Raw genomic sequence first — 15,442 nt, forward strand, 5'->3', positions numbered from 1 at the left:
ATGTCAGCAAAACTGCTCAGCCATTTCACAGACTGAGATTAGGGGAACCTATGTTGCTTGCAAATGTTAAAAAAATTCTTACAATCTAGCACCTCTGTGCTTTGAAATCTGGCAGTGGTGCCGGGGATGTGCCTTTTCCATTCCCTGTGAAAATTTGCCAGAATGTAGCCAATTTATAAGCCTCTGAACGTCTGTTTTCACATATTTAATAGAGACTTGTTAGCAAGGAGGAAAAGGAGGTGGGCCTGGTGAGGGAGAGAGATTGGGATGACCAGCTGGGGGGAACTGGGATGTGGGATTGAGGGGGACAGGGGATAGAAGAGGGCAGGGAGAGACTGGGACAAGGACAGACAGGCTGGAGGGGCTAGCAGCAGAAGGGTCTATAACCACTACAATACCATCTCATAGCTTGGAACAGAACCCAGGGGTCCTGCACCACTTGCCTCCTGTTAGCAAATACTTGTGACACTCACTGGCAAAGTGCATGTCTCATCCTGCCTCTAAAGCAACAAATGCAGCCACCGTGGCCACATGCGTCCACCAGGGGCTTTTCTTGCAGCCATAGCCTCCTGGGCTCTGATTTGGTTCCCCATAGAAGTACGTATAGACTGTGATAAAGTCCCTGGTGCTTCTGGATGCACTGCCTTGGTTTTGGTTGCTGGGGCCGCCAGCAGGATTTGGGCCCTGTCCCTGCCCCCCTCTGGACACCTGGGCACAACGCTGGAGGAGCAGGCAGCAGGTGAGTTTCCCACCTTCCCAGGGGCAGTGGGGCTCAGGCTTTGGGCTTCAGCCCCAGACTCCGGCCGCACGGCTTTGGGCTGTGTCCCTGGGCCCCATCCTCCAGCCGCAGGGCTTCGGGCTCTGGCTCCCCACTGCCTCCCCGACCCACCTCTGGCCCCTGCTGCCTCCCCGACCCTCCATCCTGTTCTCACTTTCAGGTGACTTTGTAAATAAGAAACAGGCAGCGTTATCTTCCGTAAATGTAAACAAACTTATTTGTCTTAGCAATTGGCTGAACAAGAAGTAGGACTGAGTGGACTTGAAGTTTTACATTGTTTTATATTTGTAGTTACGTAAAAAAATCTACATGTCTAAGTTACACTTTCATGATAAAGAGATTGCACTACAGTACTTCTATGAGGTGAATTGAAAAATACTATTTTTTAATCTTTTTATAGTGCAAATATTTGTAATCGAAACTAATATAAAGTGAGCACTGTACTCTTTGTATTCTGTGTTGTAACTGAAATCAATAGATTTGAAAATGTAGAAAAACATCCAAAAAATATTTAAAATACATTTAAATTGGTATTCTGTTACTGTTTAACAATGTGCTTAAAACTGCGATTAATCGCAACTATTTTTTTAGTCTTGTGATTAATTGCAATTAATTGTTTTAATCAGTTGACAGTCTGAATGATAACCTACTACTGCTATCAGTTACTGAAGTGGCAGAGGTCTGTGCTGTGGGTCAAAGGTTCTAATCCTACTGCTGAACCACGTGGTGTTGATATGGTTCCACATCATGAAATTTCTATTTGTGTGGGTCGTGTTTGTTTTCAGTTTACTTTTATAAAATTTAGACAATTATATTTACAAAAGTTACATTAAAAGACCCCCACCACCACCACCCTGGCCTGATTCAGTGCACTTGATGGCCCATGCTCTGGGAATTGAGCAGGTTTGTGTCATAAAGGAGGCTGTTGTCTGCAGGACCCCCTGTTTCATTTGTTGCAGAAGTTAGAAGGTCTGTAGTGAATGAGGCAGGAAATTGCAGGAGAAAGGATGGGCTCATGGTTAAGGCGATTGAATGGTGGCCTGGAGAAATGGATTCTATCCCTGTCTCTGCCAGTGAGCTCCTTATACCAAACTTGTGTAGCGTAGTGATTAGTTCATTGGACTAGGACGCAGGAAACCTGGGTTCAACGCCTAGCTTTAGCACTGGTTTGTTGGGTGACCTCGGGCAAGTTATTTCTCCTCCCTATGCCTCAGTTTTCCCATCTATAAAATGGGAATAATAGTACTGCCCTCCTTTGTAAAGCACTTTGAGATCCACGGGTGAAAAGTGCTGTATAAGAGCTAGGAATTATTATTGGTTGTTCCATATTTCCTGGGTAACCAACTTTGAGCCACTTGGCCCCAGAGCCTCAAAAGTATTTAGCAGTCTAAGTCCATCCTGAGGTGCCACTGACATTTTCATAGCTGTCACCTACTCCAGTCCCCCCTTGCCACTGGTCAGCATTTGCAAAATTGAGCTGCCCAGGAGCTGTGGGATATATGAAATTAGGGTTCAGGCAGCGTCCGGCTGAAACCCCACAGCCCCCAAACTGGGATTCTCAAGCTAAGTGGGGGTAATATCTTTCTCACCAGTGGGGCTCAGCCCTAATCATGCCTAACACCTGCCACCTGTCAGACCCCCACAGCAGGCAGGCTGCAGGCAGGCCACCCATAGGTTGAAGGGCAGCATGTCATCCACACGAAAATAGAGGCACAGGGCGAGCAGGAGCAAAGTAACAAGCATGAGCAGGAGACAGATTGTTTCAACTGCTGAGGCATGGGCTGCCTTCATGACTGTCCTGACTACAGTGCCTAACTCCAGGAGAGGGCTCATGGCTGAGGTTCCCACGTGGAGCAATGCACTGAGCCATGTGCACAAAGTCAGCCACTTAGGTGCCAGCACCTCTCCTAGCCCCTCCCCTCTCCTCAGCAGATCACTCTTGACTCAATTAGGCAGCTTATGCTGGCTTCCGAGAACCCCTTTCTGAGGCACCTGCCTCTCCCCAGGCACTTTACAGGGAAGCTGATCAGGGAGCTCAGGGCTGGGAATTCCACTGGGTGGTGGAGCACCTCGATGTTGCAACACTTAAGTACATGTAAGGCTCTAGGCCCTGGTGCCTGATCTGCAGACGTGCTGAACCCTCGCAGCTGCAACTGAAGTCAATGGGAGCTGTGCTTGAAGATACACAGTGCTACATAATGCCACATACTCTGAGCAATCAGGGTTCAGGTGTCTCAAATTGGGGATGCAAAATTACCGGACACGTCTGACCTTAATCTCTTGGTGCCTTTGTTCCCCATCTGTAAAATGGGAATAATACAGGGATATTGTGCAGATAAATTCATGAATATTTGTGATGCACACAGATACTGTAATGATAAGCACTATAGAAAAGCTCATGAGGAAATTAATACCGGTGGTTGAATGGGGTGCAGTGAACAAGGCATGGGTGCCAAACCGCTAATGGAGCTAAAATGAAATATTAAATAGCTGCTGGTTAAGTGAGCAATGACCAACCAGAGCACTGAATGAGGCAGGGGACCTGTAGAAAAAAATTGTATGGGATGATGTAATTAAAGACTGTATCATAATTCATATGCACAAGGGGGATGAACTAAGGTTGCATAGGCAGCCTTCATTCTGGCATTTCTTAACTTTTGAGTTCTTGACTTTGCATTCTTTTAATGGAGTTCATAGAATATCAGGGTTGGAAGGGACCTCAGGAGGTCATCTAGTCCAACCCCCTGCTCAAAGCAGGACCAATCCCTAATTTTTGCCCCAGATCCCTAAATGGCCCCCTCAAGGATTGAACTCACAACCCTGGGTTTAGCAGGCCAATGCTCAGACCACTGAGCTATCCCTTCCCCCGTTATGTAATATATAGGTGAGATCAAAAAGAGAAGGTTTCTGTGAGGCACTTGAATGGTTCATGATGTGACTGAAAAATGCAAAAATAGGAAATAGTAGGGAAGAAAAAAAATGCTTATTACTGCAGTATTGGGGGTCATATAAGCACTTAGACAAATAATACCAAGGAGAGTGCAATACATAATTCTTGGCACATTATATAGAACTTGTCAGCCAAAGTACTCAACAAAGGTGGGTGAGCATCAGTAACTTCCACTGGCTCATGGATTAGTAAACACAAAGAAGTTAAGGGCCAATCCTTAGGAGTGGACGAGTGCCTCACTAGAAGTACAGGGCCCTGAGCAACTCACAGGAGCAGGGCCTTACACTAATAAAAATGAACCCACCCTAGGACAACTGCACCCCAAAAATCTTAAAGACTGTGAAGTAATAAGAGAAATAGGAAAGTCTTTGTCAGGCCCAATTAAATGAAGATGCAGCTTCTGGATGGTTGCTAGAGCAGTTAAGAAAGGAGAATCTATTAAATTACAGACCTGTCAACAGTTGAGGAGAAAGATCCCAGGAGTGTGGGTAAGGGACAGAATTATATTGGGAATCAGATTAACAATAGACTTCTGAAGGATGGATTTATACACGTAAGACCATGTCTGATAGATCTGGTGAAACAAGTGGGAATATACAAACCAGAATGGAAAATAAGGATGAATCAGTAATTTGTCTGAATTTCATGAAAACATTTTAATACTGTGCCATTTAATTACAAGTCGATTTCCAAAGTCAAAAAGCACAGTCCAGGGGAGATTTATTTACAGTGTTGTCTGTTGAAAAGTGTCTGTCTGCCCGTGCTGTGCTCTGGGTGAAAGTTTCACATTTTTAAAACGTAATTCTATGGTCTAAACAGTACACAGTTTAAAAAAGAATTTATAACAAAACAACCAAACCCCACACAGAGACAAAAACTAGATTTGCAGAAATTCTGAGAAATCATTAGCAATATTGAACAAACCAAACAACAGAAATGTATGTACATTTTGATGAATAAAAAAAGTAGGTAAACTCTTCCATGGCTTCTTGGTCAGTAAAAGCAACTTCACCGAAGAAACCCCCCCTGTTTTGGGTAGGTTTGTGATACATAAACCGACCCAAAGTTGTCATCAGTCTTTGTGCTCCTACGATCAATTGAAGCTGAAAGGCACAATGTAAACACGTGTCACAGCCATCCCATCATCTGGAAACACCGATGTTACCATGCCAAAGACTTGCTGTAAGTTATCAGTGGGGAAAAGATGCCCTATTGCTTAGAAGTTTCCACGTCTTGGCCTAACCTCACTTCTTGAAGCATGAGCTAAAAGCAAATACCCTGAGGAAACCGTGGCTTGGAGTTTCATAACAAGCGCATTCTTACACCATTTGGTTTCCAGTTTGGTTATCAGACATGTTTAATATGATAAAAATCAGCTAGTAACTGACTAAACATGAAAGGTTCAGAAAACCTAGAGGCCTTTTCATGTCCCTTTTCTCCATGTCAAATGCCTGGAAGTTTTTGTATGATACATATGCGTATGTAACATGCTCTGAACCTCATTCATCATTAAAAGCAGTGAATTATCTACCCCTCCCACTGCTGAAACAGGAATAGTGTGAATAGGGGCAAACCTTTAAAATTGCATCAGGCATCATGGTTACAGTGATGAAATGCTGAACAGAACATGGCTTCTCATACCAGCACGTCAATAAACATTCCACTAGAAATTCCAACTATCCTGGTAAAATAGAGTCCCCTCCTTTATGCCTATGAAGTGCCTACCACCCATGCCTCCCCCAACTATTCCATCCCACCATAATCAAATACACACAAAAATAGACATTATTTGTACACAATTCTGCCTTTACACGATTTCAATAAGACTTGGGTAATGCAGTTAAAAAACTAGAACGTGCTTTTGGATCTTCCGACAGTCCCCCCAAGTCTGGGAACGCATTACCCAGCTACCCTGTCAATAGCATGTGTGCAAGCAAAGAATGATGAGAGTCAACAGAAGGCAGTGTTAAAATAAATTCTACAATAAGGGTGAACTGCAACCCTGCACAAAGGCCTATGCATCTCTTAAAAAAACTTAACACAAGTGGTGCCAAGTCTCTAGGGGCTTCTACTTGAGTGGGAGGCCGGGGGATGGGGTTGAATTTCATCCAGGTGAATGATGTACCAAATCTGTGGCACTCTCCAATCCAGAGAAGTATATCCTAATGTGGATTTGACAGTTGGGTGGTGGGGAGCGGGAAATACTATTGCACTTACATGACCCCCCCCTCCCCACTCCAGTAGCCTCAAACACATCAGAGTTTTGGCTTCAACTAAGAAACGGCCACCCACTGGCATCCAATGAGTAGGAGGATGCAGTGAGTTGTAAAGAGGAAGTCATGGGGCCCCTAATGCAGGTGTGGTCAGTAAACCCACATGTACAATGGAGAACAAAAGGGATTTTTTAAAACAACACACTTAACACAAAGTACATTTTTGGCTAAAAAGGATTTAGACGTTTCACTGAAACGTCCCAGTAAATATATGTCCAATAATCAAGCTCATGATGCTGAAAGTGTATCCACCTCAAGGCCTAAGAAACAAATATGCTCTTGTGCTAAAGGGGATAGCAGCCACTCTCTTAAAATAGAAGACTGGCTCAATATTCATTCTGAAGTGAAGGCGAGAGAGAAACCAGCAGACCTCTCTGCTAGTAAGCACATTGGTTTGCTTGGAACACATTCCCCGTGCATAGGATTGGAAGGATCAGGTTTTGATTGTCTTGATTACTTTTGACAGATGATACGGGCGAGCATTTCTCACTATCTTTTTCAGTGTTCATGAGTGGAAATTTTTGTACTAACAGGAATTTAAAAATTTTAAATCAAGGCAATATTTGTATAAACTGTAGTGACCAATTGTCCAAAATACAGAATAGTTCACATTGCTGTCTGTTAATTGAACTGACAGCAACAGAGGAGGAAGCTAGATATCTACAAGAGCAACATATCATATGATATGTTCTTAACTTTCCCTCTCTGTACATTTTTTATTGTTAGTGATGGAATTTCTTTTCACCCATTTCAGCTAAAGGGCAAAAATGACAGTTGCAAACATTTGCTAATTAAAACCTAACCTTTCCAACACTAACTCTAAACAGATGGTCACTAAAACCAGCAAAACAGAGCACTGAAGCCATTTGGGACTTCAGTCTGCTAACCATCTGCAGAGGTTTCATCATGGACCCATCCCTGCTTGCACTGAAGTCAATGGGTCACATTCATCCCTGGTAGAAAATTCATCTGTCCAACTCACCAGGGATGAATTTAGCCAAATAAGTTAACGGACGTTTTGTCACTCACTGACTTCAACAGAAGCAATCAGGTCGTCCATCTGCCTTTCCTTCGAAAGATAGTTGAAGACCCACCCCGGAAATCATCTGAAAATTTACTTGCGATAGTTTTTGAAGCAAGCTGATGTTTTATTTTTCTAAATTTTTCCACTGCATTTTTTTAAATCAGTAGTTTTCAAAAGTGATTTATTTTTTAATTTGGAAAAAAAAAAATCCCACTAAGCAACTAAGGTGATCAATCATAGTGGCAAGTAAGAAATAAAAATCAACAACTCAGGATGATAAAGACTGCAAAGAGTAACAAGAAGAAATCAGCACCTCAACACATACATGAGGAACTCAACAGTAATGGAAAACAAAGAGGAAAAATGAAGACAAAACCCAACAGGCTACATTTTTCATTTACCATTTTCAAAGAAAAAATATTTAAAAAAAAATCTAATAGGTTTCGCACATAAAAATACCTCTTTTTGAAACAGACCATTTTTTGACCTAAGTTTTCATTTGAAAAATGTTAAGAGGCTCTAGTGACTATACCTAAAAATAAACATCTACAGGTCTCCCCTAGAAGGCACCTTCCCTCAGATATGTATGAGCAAATAGAGTTCAAACGAGATCAAATTCCTGAGGGAAGAGGCTGCCTTGAAAATTCCGACTGGCCACATTTGCCACGGCCTCTCCTTTGAAAAAAAGTGGCCAATTCTTCTTGCTTTCGTTATCCCAAAGAAGGCATCATTTCTACACCCAACTTTATATACAGAGAAAAGCTCTGGCAGCTATACAAAATACTCTTATAAACATAGAATAATTACTGAACTATTTACAAAAAGCAGCTCAACTCAATGCAGGCATGTTCTTCACAACAGCAAGATTACAGCAGTATTTGCATGTCTTCCCTGATACGCAGCTTGAGCTATGGTACATTTGGACATCAGAGGGGGAAAAAGGGGCTTCATATATTTAGCACAATCGATGTCATTATCCTAGAAAGTTTTTGGTGGAACTTTGCCTTTCAACTTGTGAAAGAAAACTTTGGACATGTGTACATAAGAGATAATTTAACTGCCTGTTATAATTAAATAGGATTTTTTTTCCTCTGAACTTTCTCACAGAAAAGGAAATGAAAGAAAAATGATCTCCCACCAAAAATTTCCTTTTTCTTCTAAGTGCTACTATTTTCGACACTTTATGTGTAATTCGCTGAGCTAAAGCAGTGGAACATGAAGACCAAGCAGGTCCCAAAGACGACAAAAAATGCAAGACAAAAAAAAAATAAGTTAACATTTATCAAAACATTTTTACAGCAAGCAATCTGCCTAAATTTAAATAGTTTTCCTTTCAAAACCCACCTTTCAGCCAGCGCTCACCCCTTTCAAATAGTCATGCAGTGCTAAATGTAACAACTGCTTAAAAGCTGTAGCCCAAGTTGAAGAAAGCACTCAGCTGTTTTTGGTACCACAGGAAACGTTCCCTTCTCTGACATCAGTGGTTTTCTCTGACATCAGTGCTTTTTTTGAGCATGTGAAGTGTACTAAGAGTGTCTCCGTTTAGGATAAAAGGATGAGAACTGCAGAGTCTGACATTCTTCCTTCCCGCTTGAGTGGAACTCTTGGAATTTCACATGTCTGAGGCAAGAAGAGACTTGACCGACAGCCAAGAGCCATTGTATAGCTCCAAGAGCAGGACGTGGCCTTTATTTCGTACAATAAGCAGCACATGGAACAGTGTTAAAATGATCCGTGTGTTATTGAAGTCCCACCAGCTGTTATCACTGAAATGGCACTAGACAAATTCTGAACCTGTGGCAGATCAGCAGTGTCCTACAAAAAAGGGCTATGGGTTAAATTCACTCCTGTGCAGAAAGGCAGGACAAAGTCTCTACACCAGGGGTCTCCAAACTACGGCCCGCAGGCCGGATCCTGCCTGGGGCTTCCATTTGTCTGGCCCTCCAACCAACAGGGGACAAGCGAACAGCCAAGTAGGCACGCCGAGCAGGCAAGGGGATGGGCTGCCGGGCAGCAGCTCGCACCGGGGGAGGGGGGGCTCAGCTGAGCTGTGCGGAGGGGTGAGTGCCCCCAGCAGCCAGTGTCCCCCCGAAAGGGGAGCCAACTTAGGGGAGAGTTGCTGCTGCAGCTGAGCAGGCACGGACCCCTGCCTTAGAGTAAAAATACAAGCCAGATGCTTAATTACATCTCCAATAAATGGAGTAAAGAAGATAGAAATTAACAAATTTCATAATGGTTAAATTTTAACTACAGCACTAATAGAACGAAACAGTCCCAACCAACAATGGGAACCTGGAGCTTCTCTTACCAAAGTGCAGCCAAACTTTCAGTCCTGTGTCATTTTCTCCAGCAGAGCAGGCACGCCTAGCAGGCGCAGGGAGAAGGGAGCAGGCCCGGGGCAGAGCAGACCCAAAAAGGGGAGCCTGATTTACAATTTAAAGCAATACTGACAATCTTTTTAACGGTTTTGCATATATTTAATTTCTTTCACAGTCGCTACGGCCCGCGAAGCCCCTTTAAAAAGCTAATATGGCCCTCGGCTCATAAAGTTTGGAGACCCCTGCTCTACACCATTTAAGCCCTACTTGGTATAACAGGTGGAAGGATGGTCAAGTGGTTAGGTCACTAGCGGGAGACCTGGGTTCTATTCCATGCTGCATGCCAAACTGCCTGTATGGTCTTTGGGACAGCGACATTGTGAGCTGGGGGTTTGCTTCCCAGCTTGAGGAGCCATACCTGTGGCTAGCTCTCAGTATAGCTGAAGTGGCAGGAGGTGCTAGCTGCCTGAATACAATCCCATGCAAAACCCTAGGCACATCCTTTGGGTGACTAACCCCTCACACCGCTGTAGCTACATTCAGGCTAGCACATGTGTGTCTCCCGGAGCTGCTGGGAATCACAGCCCCAACTTGAGGTATAGACAGGTATAGGTTTAGTATCCACTCTGGGGATAACATAGGGGCATTATAAGGACCAACACATTAAAGTTTGTGGAGTGCTCAGACATTATAGTAATGGGGCCCTTATAGATACCTGAGATACCTAGACAGAGCTCTGCTCAGGGTGGAGAGAAGACTTTCACCATAAGGAATTGTCTACTCCTGGAAAGTTTTTTCAGCAAAAGCGAAGGAGTGAATGTAACCCGATATAATTACACAAGTATAACTCCTGTGGGGACATACTTACTCTGGCATAGGAGTCCCTTTTTTTCATTTTAGTGTACGTTGCTTGGGAAGGGATGTAAGCACAACCAAAAAGAGTCACTTGTATACCAGAATAAGCGAGTCCACACAGTGGGTTTAACTGCTTACACTTACCAGCGTTGATCAGGCCTTTCAGCTTACCTCAGCCTTGCTGGGCAGGAGGTGGCACGCTCCATTGTGTGAATGGCTAAGGGGACATTTTACATTGCACACGGGGGTTGCTTGGGAGAGCTGGCAGGAGCCAGGAGAGTCTCAGATACTTTCCCCCACAGAATTTTGAGTACCGTGAGACTCTTTTGTGCGTCATTTTCTACGGGCTTCAACCTGTTGTGCCCACTGAAGTCAAAAGCAAACTCCCAGGGTCAGCTTCTCTTCTAACTCTGACTGGCATAAATCAGGACTATCTCCATTGACTTTAACGGAGGGCTCTTTGGAGACACCTGCGCCTAGCACCACTGAACTACTTACACCGAGCAGATTTACAGCTACAGCTGGAGGCCCCTCTAGTGAGCGATGGGGTCTGTTATTCACAGAAGCATTTGTCTGTACTAGCTGCATGAAGGAAAAGGGAATTCAGCCTAAGAGCAGCTCCCCTAAACATCATGGCAAAGCTGCATTTTAAAGTATACAAGTACCTATTCAGAAGTTAAATACAATTAAAATAAAGCCACTGGATGCTTTTCTTTAAAATGTAACTCACTGTAGGCACTTCGTAACCAGATGGGAGATTATTTTTGGTGAGAGGCTTTTTTTTTTTTTTGTGATACAGCCCGCATCACTTGATCCAAGGATCTGATCTAGGAACGACATTAGCATTGCAGAGTCTGCTCCATTTACAAACAAGTACCTAGGGAGTTAATTCACAGGACTACTGAAAGAAGGACTTTCAGGAGGCCTACTCTCATAGCAGCATTGAAGGTTAACTGGCACACAGAGGAGCGGTTTTCTTTCTATACATTTAAAATAGAAGAGAGAGCGAGCGCCGGCAGCCTCAGGGAACAGTGTTGTTGGGTGTATGCCAGAGGTGCGGCGTTTTCCTTGGGATCCCTTTTAACTGCATCATCAAAGTAAAGCGAGCTTCAAGTTGCAGCAAGCAGGGCTGGGAATCCTATGCTCTGCTGCACGCATTGACTGAGGAAGTAGTTCAAGGTCCCCGAGATGAAGCTTCCTCATCTGAAGCGACGGTTGGGTTGCTCGTCAGCCGAACACGCTATCATTTACCGCTGTCCGAGTTGGTGTCCGTGTTTCTTTCTGGATCTGACGGTGCTGAATATGGAGCTTCCACGCTGTGCCCCATTCCATACGCAAAGTAAATGATAAAGCCTGTGGGAGCGAAGGAGGGGAAACGTCAGCACTATAACCAAGCGAAAGCTACTTTTCACACTTATGGGCCACTTAGTCTCAATAAAATGTATTGGCAGCTAACACTAATCTTGCTAACGCTTGAAATCGTAGCAATATCCAGCATTGCAACTAAAGTCAATGAGGTTAACCCCTTAGGGCAGAATTTGGCCGTACACATTTAAAATAAGTTTGGTTTCTCAACCTCAAATGGCTAAAAAGACACATTTTTAAACTCACCCACGAACATCCAGACAGCAAACCGTATCCAGGTCCCTTTATCCAGCTGCATCATGAGATAAACATTCACAAAAATACTCAGAATAGGAAGTAAAGGCAAAAGAGGTACCTGAAAAGAAAGAGAGGCCAGTGACGTCCACAGGTCATGATACCACAGAGACATGAATGTCCCTTGTAAGCCGGAAGCTGTGCTAACATCCAAGCCTCATCTGCCAGAGGCTCCTGGAGAAGTGATGAGTCTGTCAAAACGCAGATCTCCATTCTCCAAGGTGAGGACCACCATGAGCACCAGCCCGTGTGCGCAGAAAGCCCTTTGGCTAGGATTTTCCCTCCAGGTGATGCCACAAACTAATCATCTTCCTTCCAAAGCCCTTTCCACTATCCTGCTCTGATACTGTTAGCTGCACTGTCTTCATCCTCCTCTACCTGTGAGTCAGCTTTGGTTCCTCGCTGTCTTTTTCATCTCACATCCAGGACCCCACCTAATCCTGTTCCTGCTCCTCCTACAATTCATCCCCCTCCTCTGTGGCCTCCCTCTCTACCCGCTCTCCTTATCCCAGTCCACCCAAAAAGCTGCTGCCAAAACCATCTCCCTTCACTGCTGCTCTGGCCACATCATCCTATTTCTTGACTCTCTGCAAAAGATTCCTCTATTCCAGCCTCTCCTCTTCACCTCCTGGGCTCTGCGCTCCCACTTACATTTCAGCCCTCCTCTCTTCCACTTCCCCCTCCTGCTTCCTCTGTTCTGCCCGAAGTGCCACTCTTCTCACGCTCTCCTAACTTGGTGCCTCCCTGCCCACAGGACAGCCTCACAGTTAACATATGCAAAGCTCCTTCATTCTCCTACGTCAAAACCCTGCCCATTCCTTGGCACATTCCAGCTTCAGTGACCACCTGTTGCTTCCTTTCTGTACTGCACCGACTATTTGTTCTGAACTGAACCAGTTTGTGCCCACAGAACATATGCCCTTCAGGGTTTTGATCTGTGATTTGCTTGGCTCAGCTTCTCTTGCTGCGCAGCACTCTGCTAGATAATACGAGAGAATGAAGTCTGTCTCCAGGGGCTTGGTAGAGGGGCAGTCAGTTGTTAACACACTAATCTTTTGCTTTTGGGAATCTGGGTTTAATTTAGGTTTGGATCACAAGAGTTTGGCGATCTCTGCCTCGCTCCCGCAGGACACCTCTCTACATATTCGAGGGCTAGTGCTGAAACAACAGGAGCGCTCGCAGTCAGGTTGGAGCTGCACTGGCAGTGGTGTGGGATGGCTTGCCCAGTGTCCCTGCCTGAACCAGGCCCACCTTTAGCCGAGAAGATCAGCCCCTCACTAATATGCACCACAATTCCCTCTCTCTTTTTTCCTCTCACACAATGCACAGCCAGCTCCCAAACAGCTCTTTGCCATTCCTTCCTCACAGGCTGCTTACCTTAAACGAGAGCTTGGTTTTGCTTTCAGGTTGTCTCCAAATAATTAAACCGACAATGAGGCAAAGGAGAACGAGCACGGCAATCATGACGATAGCCCCCGCAGTCCCTTTTATCAGCAGGTCTTTGCCAAGGACAGTAAAGCTACAGCAGCTGACGATAAGTAAACCTGAGAACAAGACGGGCCAATGTTTATTGAATTGTGACTGAACAAAACACTTGTAATTTCTGAGCCAGCCTCTGCATGTTCAGCTTCACTGTTTGAGGGATTTATTTTTAAATCAGTCATTTAATCTATGGTTTTCTATGTCTGTTTTGTTGCCTCAGGCAAGCGTATGGGCTTCAAAACAGTTAATCAAACGTATAAATTATCGATTAAGATGCCAAGAAGAGTTTGAATGAGCTTCCCTAGACTGGCAGCTGGCTCACTGCAAGAGAGATGCCAGCTCACAGTACTCACCTATGATACAAGATGAGATGTTCACCACCAAACCAGAGAGTCTGGAGGGATCTGAGTTTGGGGGAAACAGAATGCCTTTTATGGAATATTTCTCCTCCTCTTCAGGCAGAAACGCAGCCTGCGATTCACTGGTGCTTGCAGACTCGTTGGTGTCTGGCTCCTCCGTTGTACTAGCCATCTGGTAGGCCAGGTTAGGCTGCTCTGGCTGGTACCTTGGAGAAGGAAAACAAAACCAAAAGAGCACTGCCTTGGTAGAGGGTACAGTAAACTGTCTTCCAGAATTAGAAGAAAGCTTGCTCAGAGCTCTCCACATGGTTACGGACACCTGCGAGGCTTCAGAAGACATGCTGTGGCCAAAATTTACTGAAATGGGAGCCACACTGGCTACTTGTCTGGAGCCGAAGGGAACCACCTGGTATGCACAGATGGAGGACACTGCTCAGGGATTAGGCAACTGGGGGTTGGAGCACACAAATGGGGGCTGGAGTATGGAATACATATTGTAGGCAGCAATCCTGGATTTGGGAGGAGCATGGACTAGATGTCCTAATAGGTCCTTTCCCACACTCTTGTGTTATCGTCCCAGAATTCAATGCTCTGTCCTTCAGCTGAGCAGAGGCTGCTCAGATCTAGATGGAGGATTGCACGTTGGGTCACATAGGCCCCGATTCTTGGGTGTGTCTGAGCTGTGCTCAACAGAGGAACCAGGGATGGGAGACAAAGGTGGCTTTTATGTCACCTTTGAATGCCCCCAAATCCCTTGGGCAGCTGGAGACCAGTTCACCCCCTTGAGCAATTTAGAACAGCCTCAGGGCAGCTCTGTCACACCAGCTTCTAGCAGACCCCCACAGGGCCATCACCCCAGTGGAGTAGCACCAAAACACAGTACCTAAGCAGTGGGTTGTGACAGTGAGTAATGGATATGGCAGTAGGGAACTGGCTGGCTCTTTTAATCATTCATTTCCAGACTTTCTAATGTTTGGGAGTTAATTTTGAAGGAACAGCTATTTCGGTCAGGAGGCGGGATAGCTGGACTAACAGCTAGACAGCTGGCATGCTGTAGCTGCTGTTTATTATACAAAACTTGATCATCTCACAGTTGCCTTGTCCTTGTTCCTCCCCCACCCCATCTATTGATTTGCTGTATCTGCCTATTGTCTCATGTCATATGTTAAGATGGTAAGCTGTCTGCAGCAGGGACTGGTTTTTATGACGTGTGTCCAGTATCTAGTACAATGGGGCCTTGACGCCTGATCAGGTCCTACCACAACAGAAAGAAAAACTCCTCTAACACACGCTTTCACCCTTAACTCTCTTTTAACCAAGAGCCTTACTGGTGAATCTCCGTAGGTTTATACCACCAGCTTCAATTAAAGGAACAGGCCATTTCAAAGGGCCCCTTTTAAATCTCTTCTTGCAGATGTATTTTAAATGAAGATGCATGTGGGATTTTGTAGATGTGCAAGCTCAGCAAGACTGCACCAGCAGTGAGAACCTCTAACAACTTACGCAGCAACTCAAAACGCTGCAACATCAGGCAGCGAAGTGGGAAACTGAAGCTCAGCTGAACTCAGGCTTCCATTCTTCAGGCCTGTAAGCAGCTGTGGCTTACAACACTAGCTCTACCGGGATACGGCTGAGGCCTTGTGAGTGCAGCCCTGCATGCCAGATGAAACGCACAGCAGCTTGTAGCAGCAGACAAGGGAGCCACCTGCCCATCTGAAGGACTGGAAGGGAGCTGCTATTTTGC

General features: G+C 45.0%; 1 protein-coding gene across 3 annotated transcripts in view; it reads right to left on the reverse strand.

Moving 5' to 3' along the window:
* Positions 1-10,968: 10,968 nt before the first annotated feature.
* The window catches only part of SLC7A1 (solute carrier family 7 member 1), a 51,253-nt gene continuing 46,779 nt past the window's right edge, over positions 10,969-15,442 (reverse strand). For 2 of the 3 annotated variants that reach the window (XM_074959052.1, XM_074959032.1), the window contains exons 9-12: positions 13,693-13,904; positions 13,235-13,401; positions 11,810-11,918; positions 10,969-11,551 (exon numbers count right to left, since the gene is read on the reverse strand). In XM_074959052.1, the coding sequence (XP_074815153.1) occupies positions 11,442-11,551; positions 11,810-11,918; positions 13,235-13,401; positions 13,693-13,904 (598 nt within the window). In that variant the 3' untranslated portion in view covers positions 10,969-11,441. The remainder of the gene's footprint in view (positions 11,552-11,809; positions 11,919-13,234; positions 13,402-13,692; positions 13,905-15,442) is intronic. The other variant, XM_074959042.1, reaches the window with a different exon arrangement.

Source organism: Natator depressus, chromosome 1 (assembly GCF_965152275.1).
Source record: "Natator depressus isolate rNatDep1 chromosome 1, rNatDep2.hap1, whole genome shotgun sequence".
NCBI lineage: Eukaryota > Metazoa > Chordata > Testudines > Cheloniidae > Natator > Natator depressus.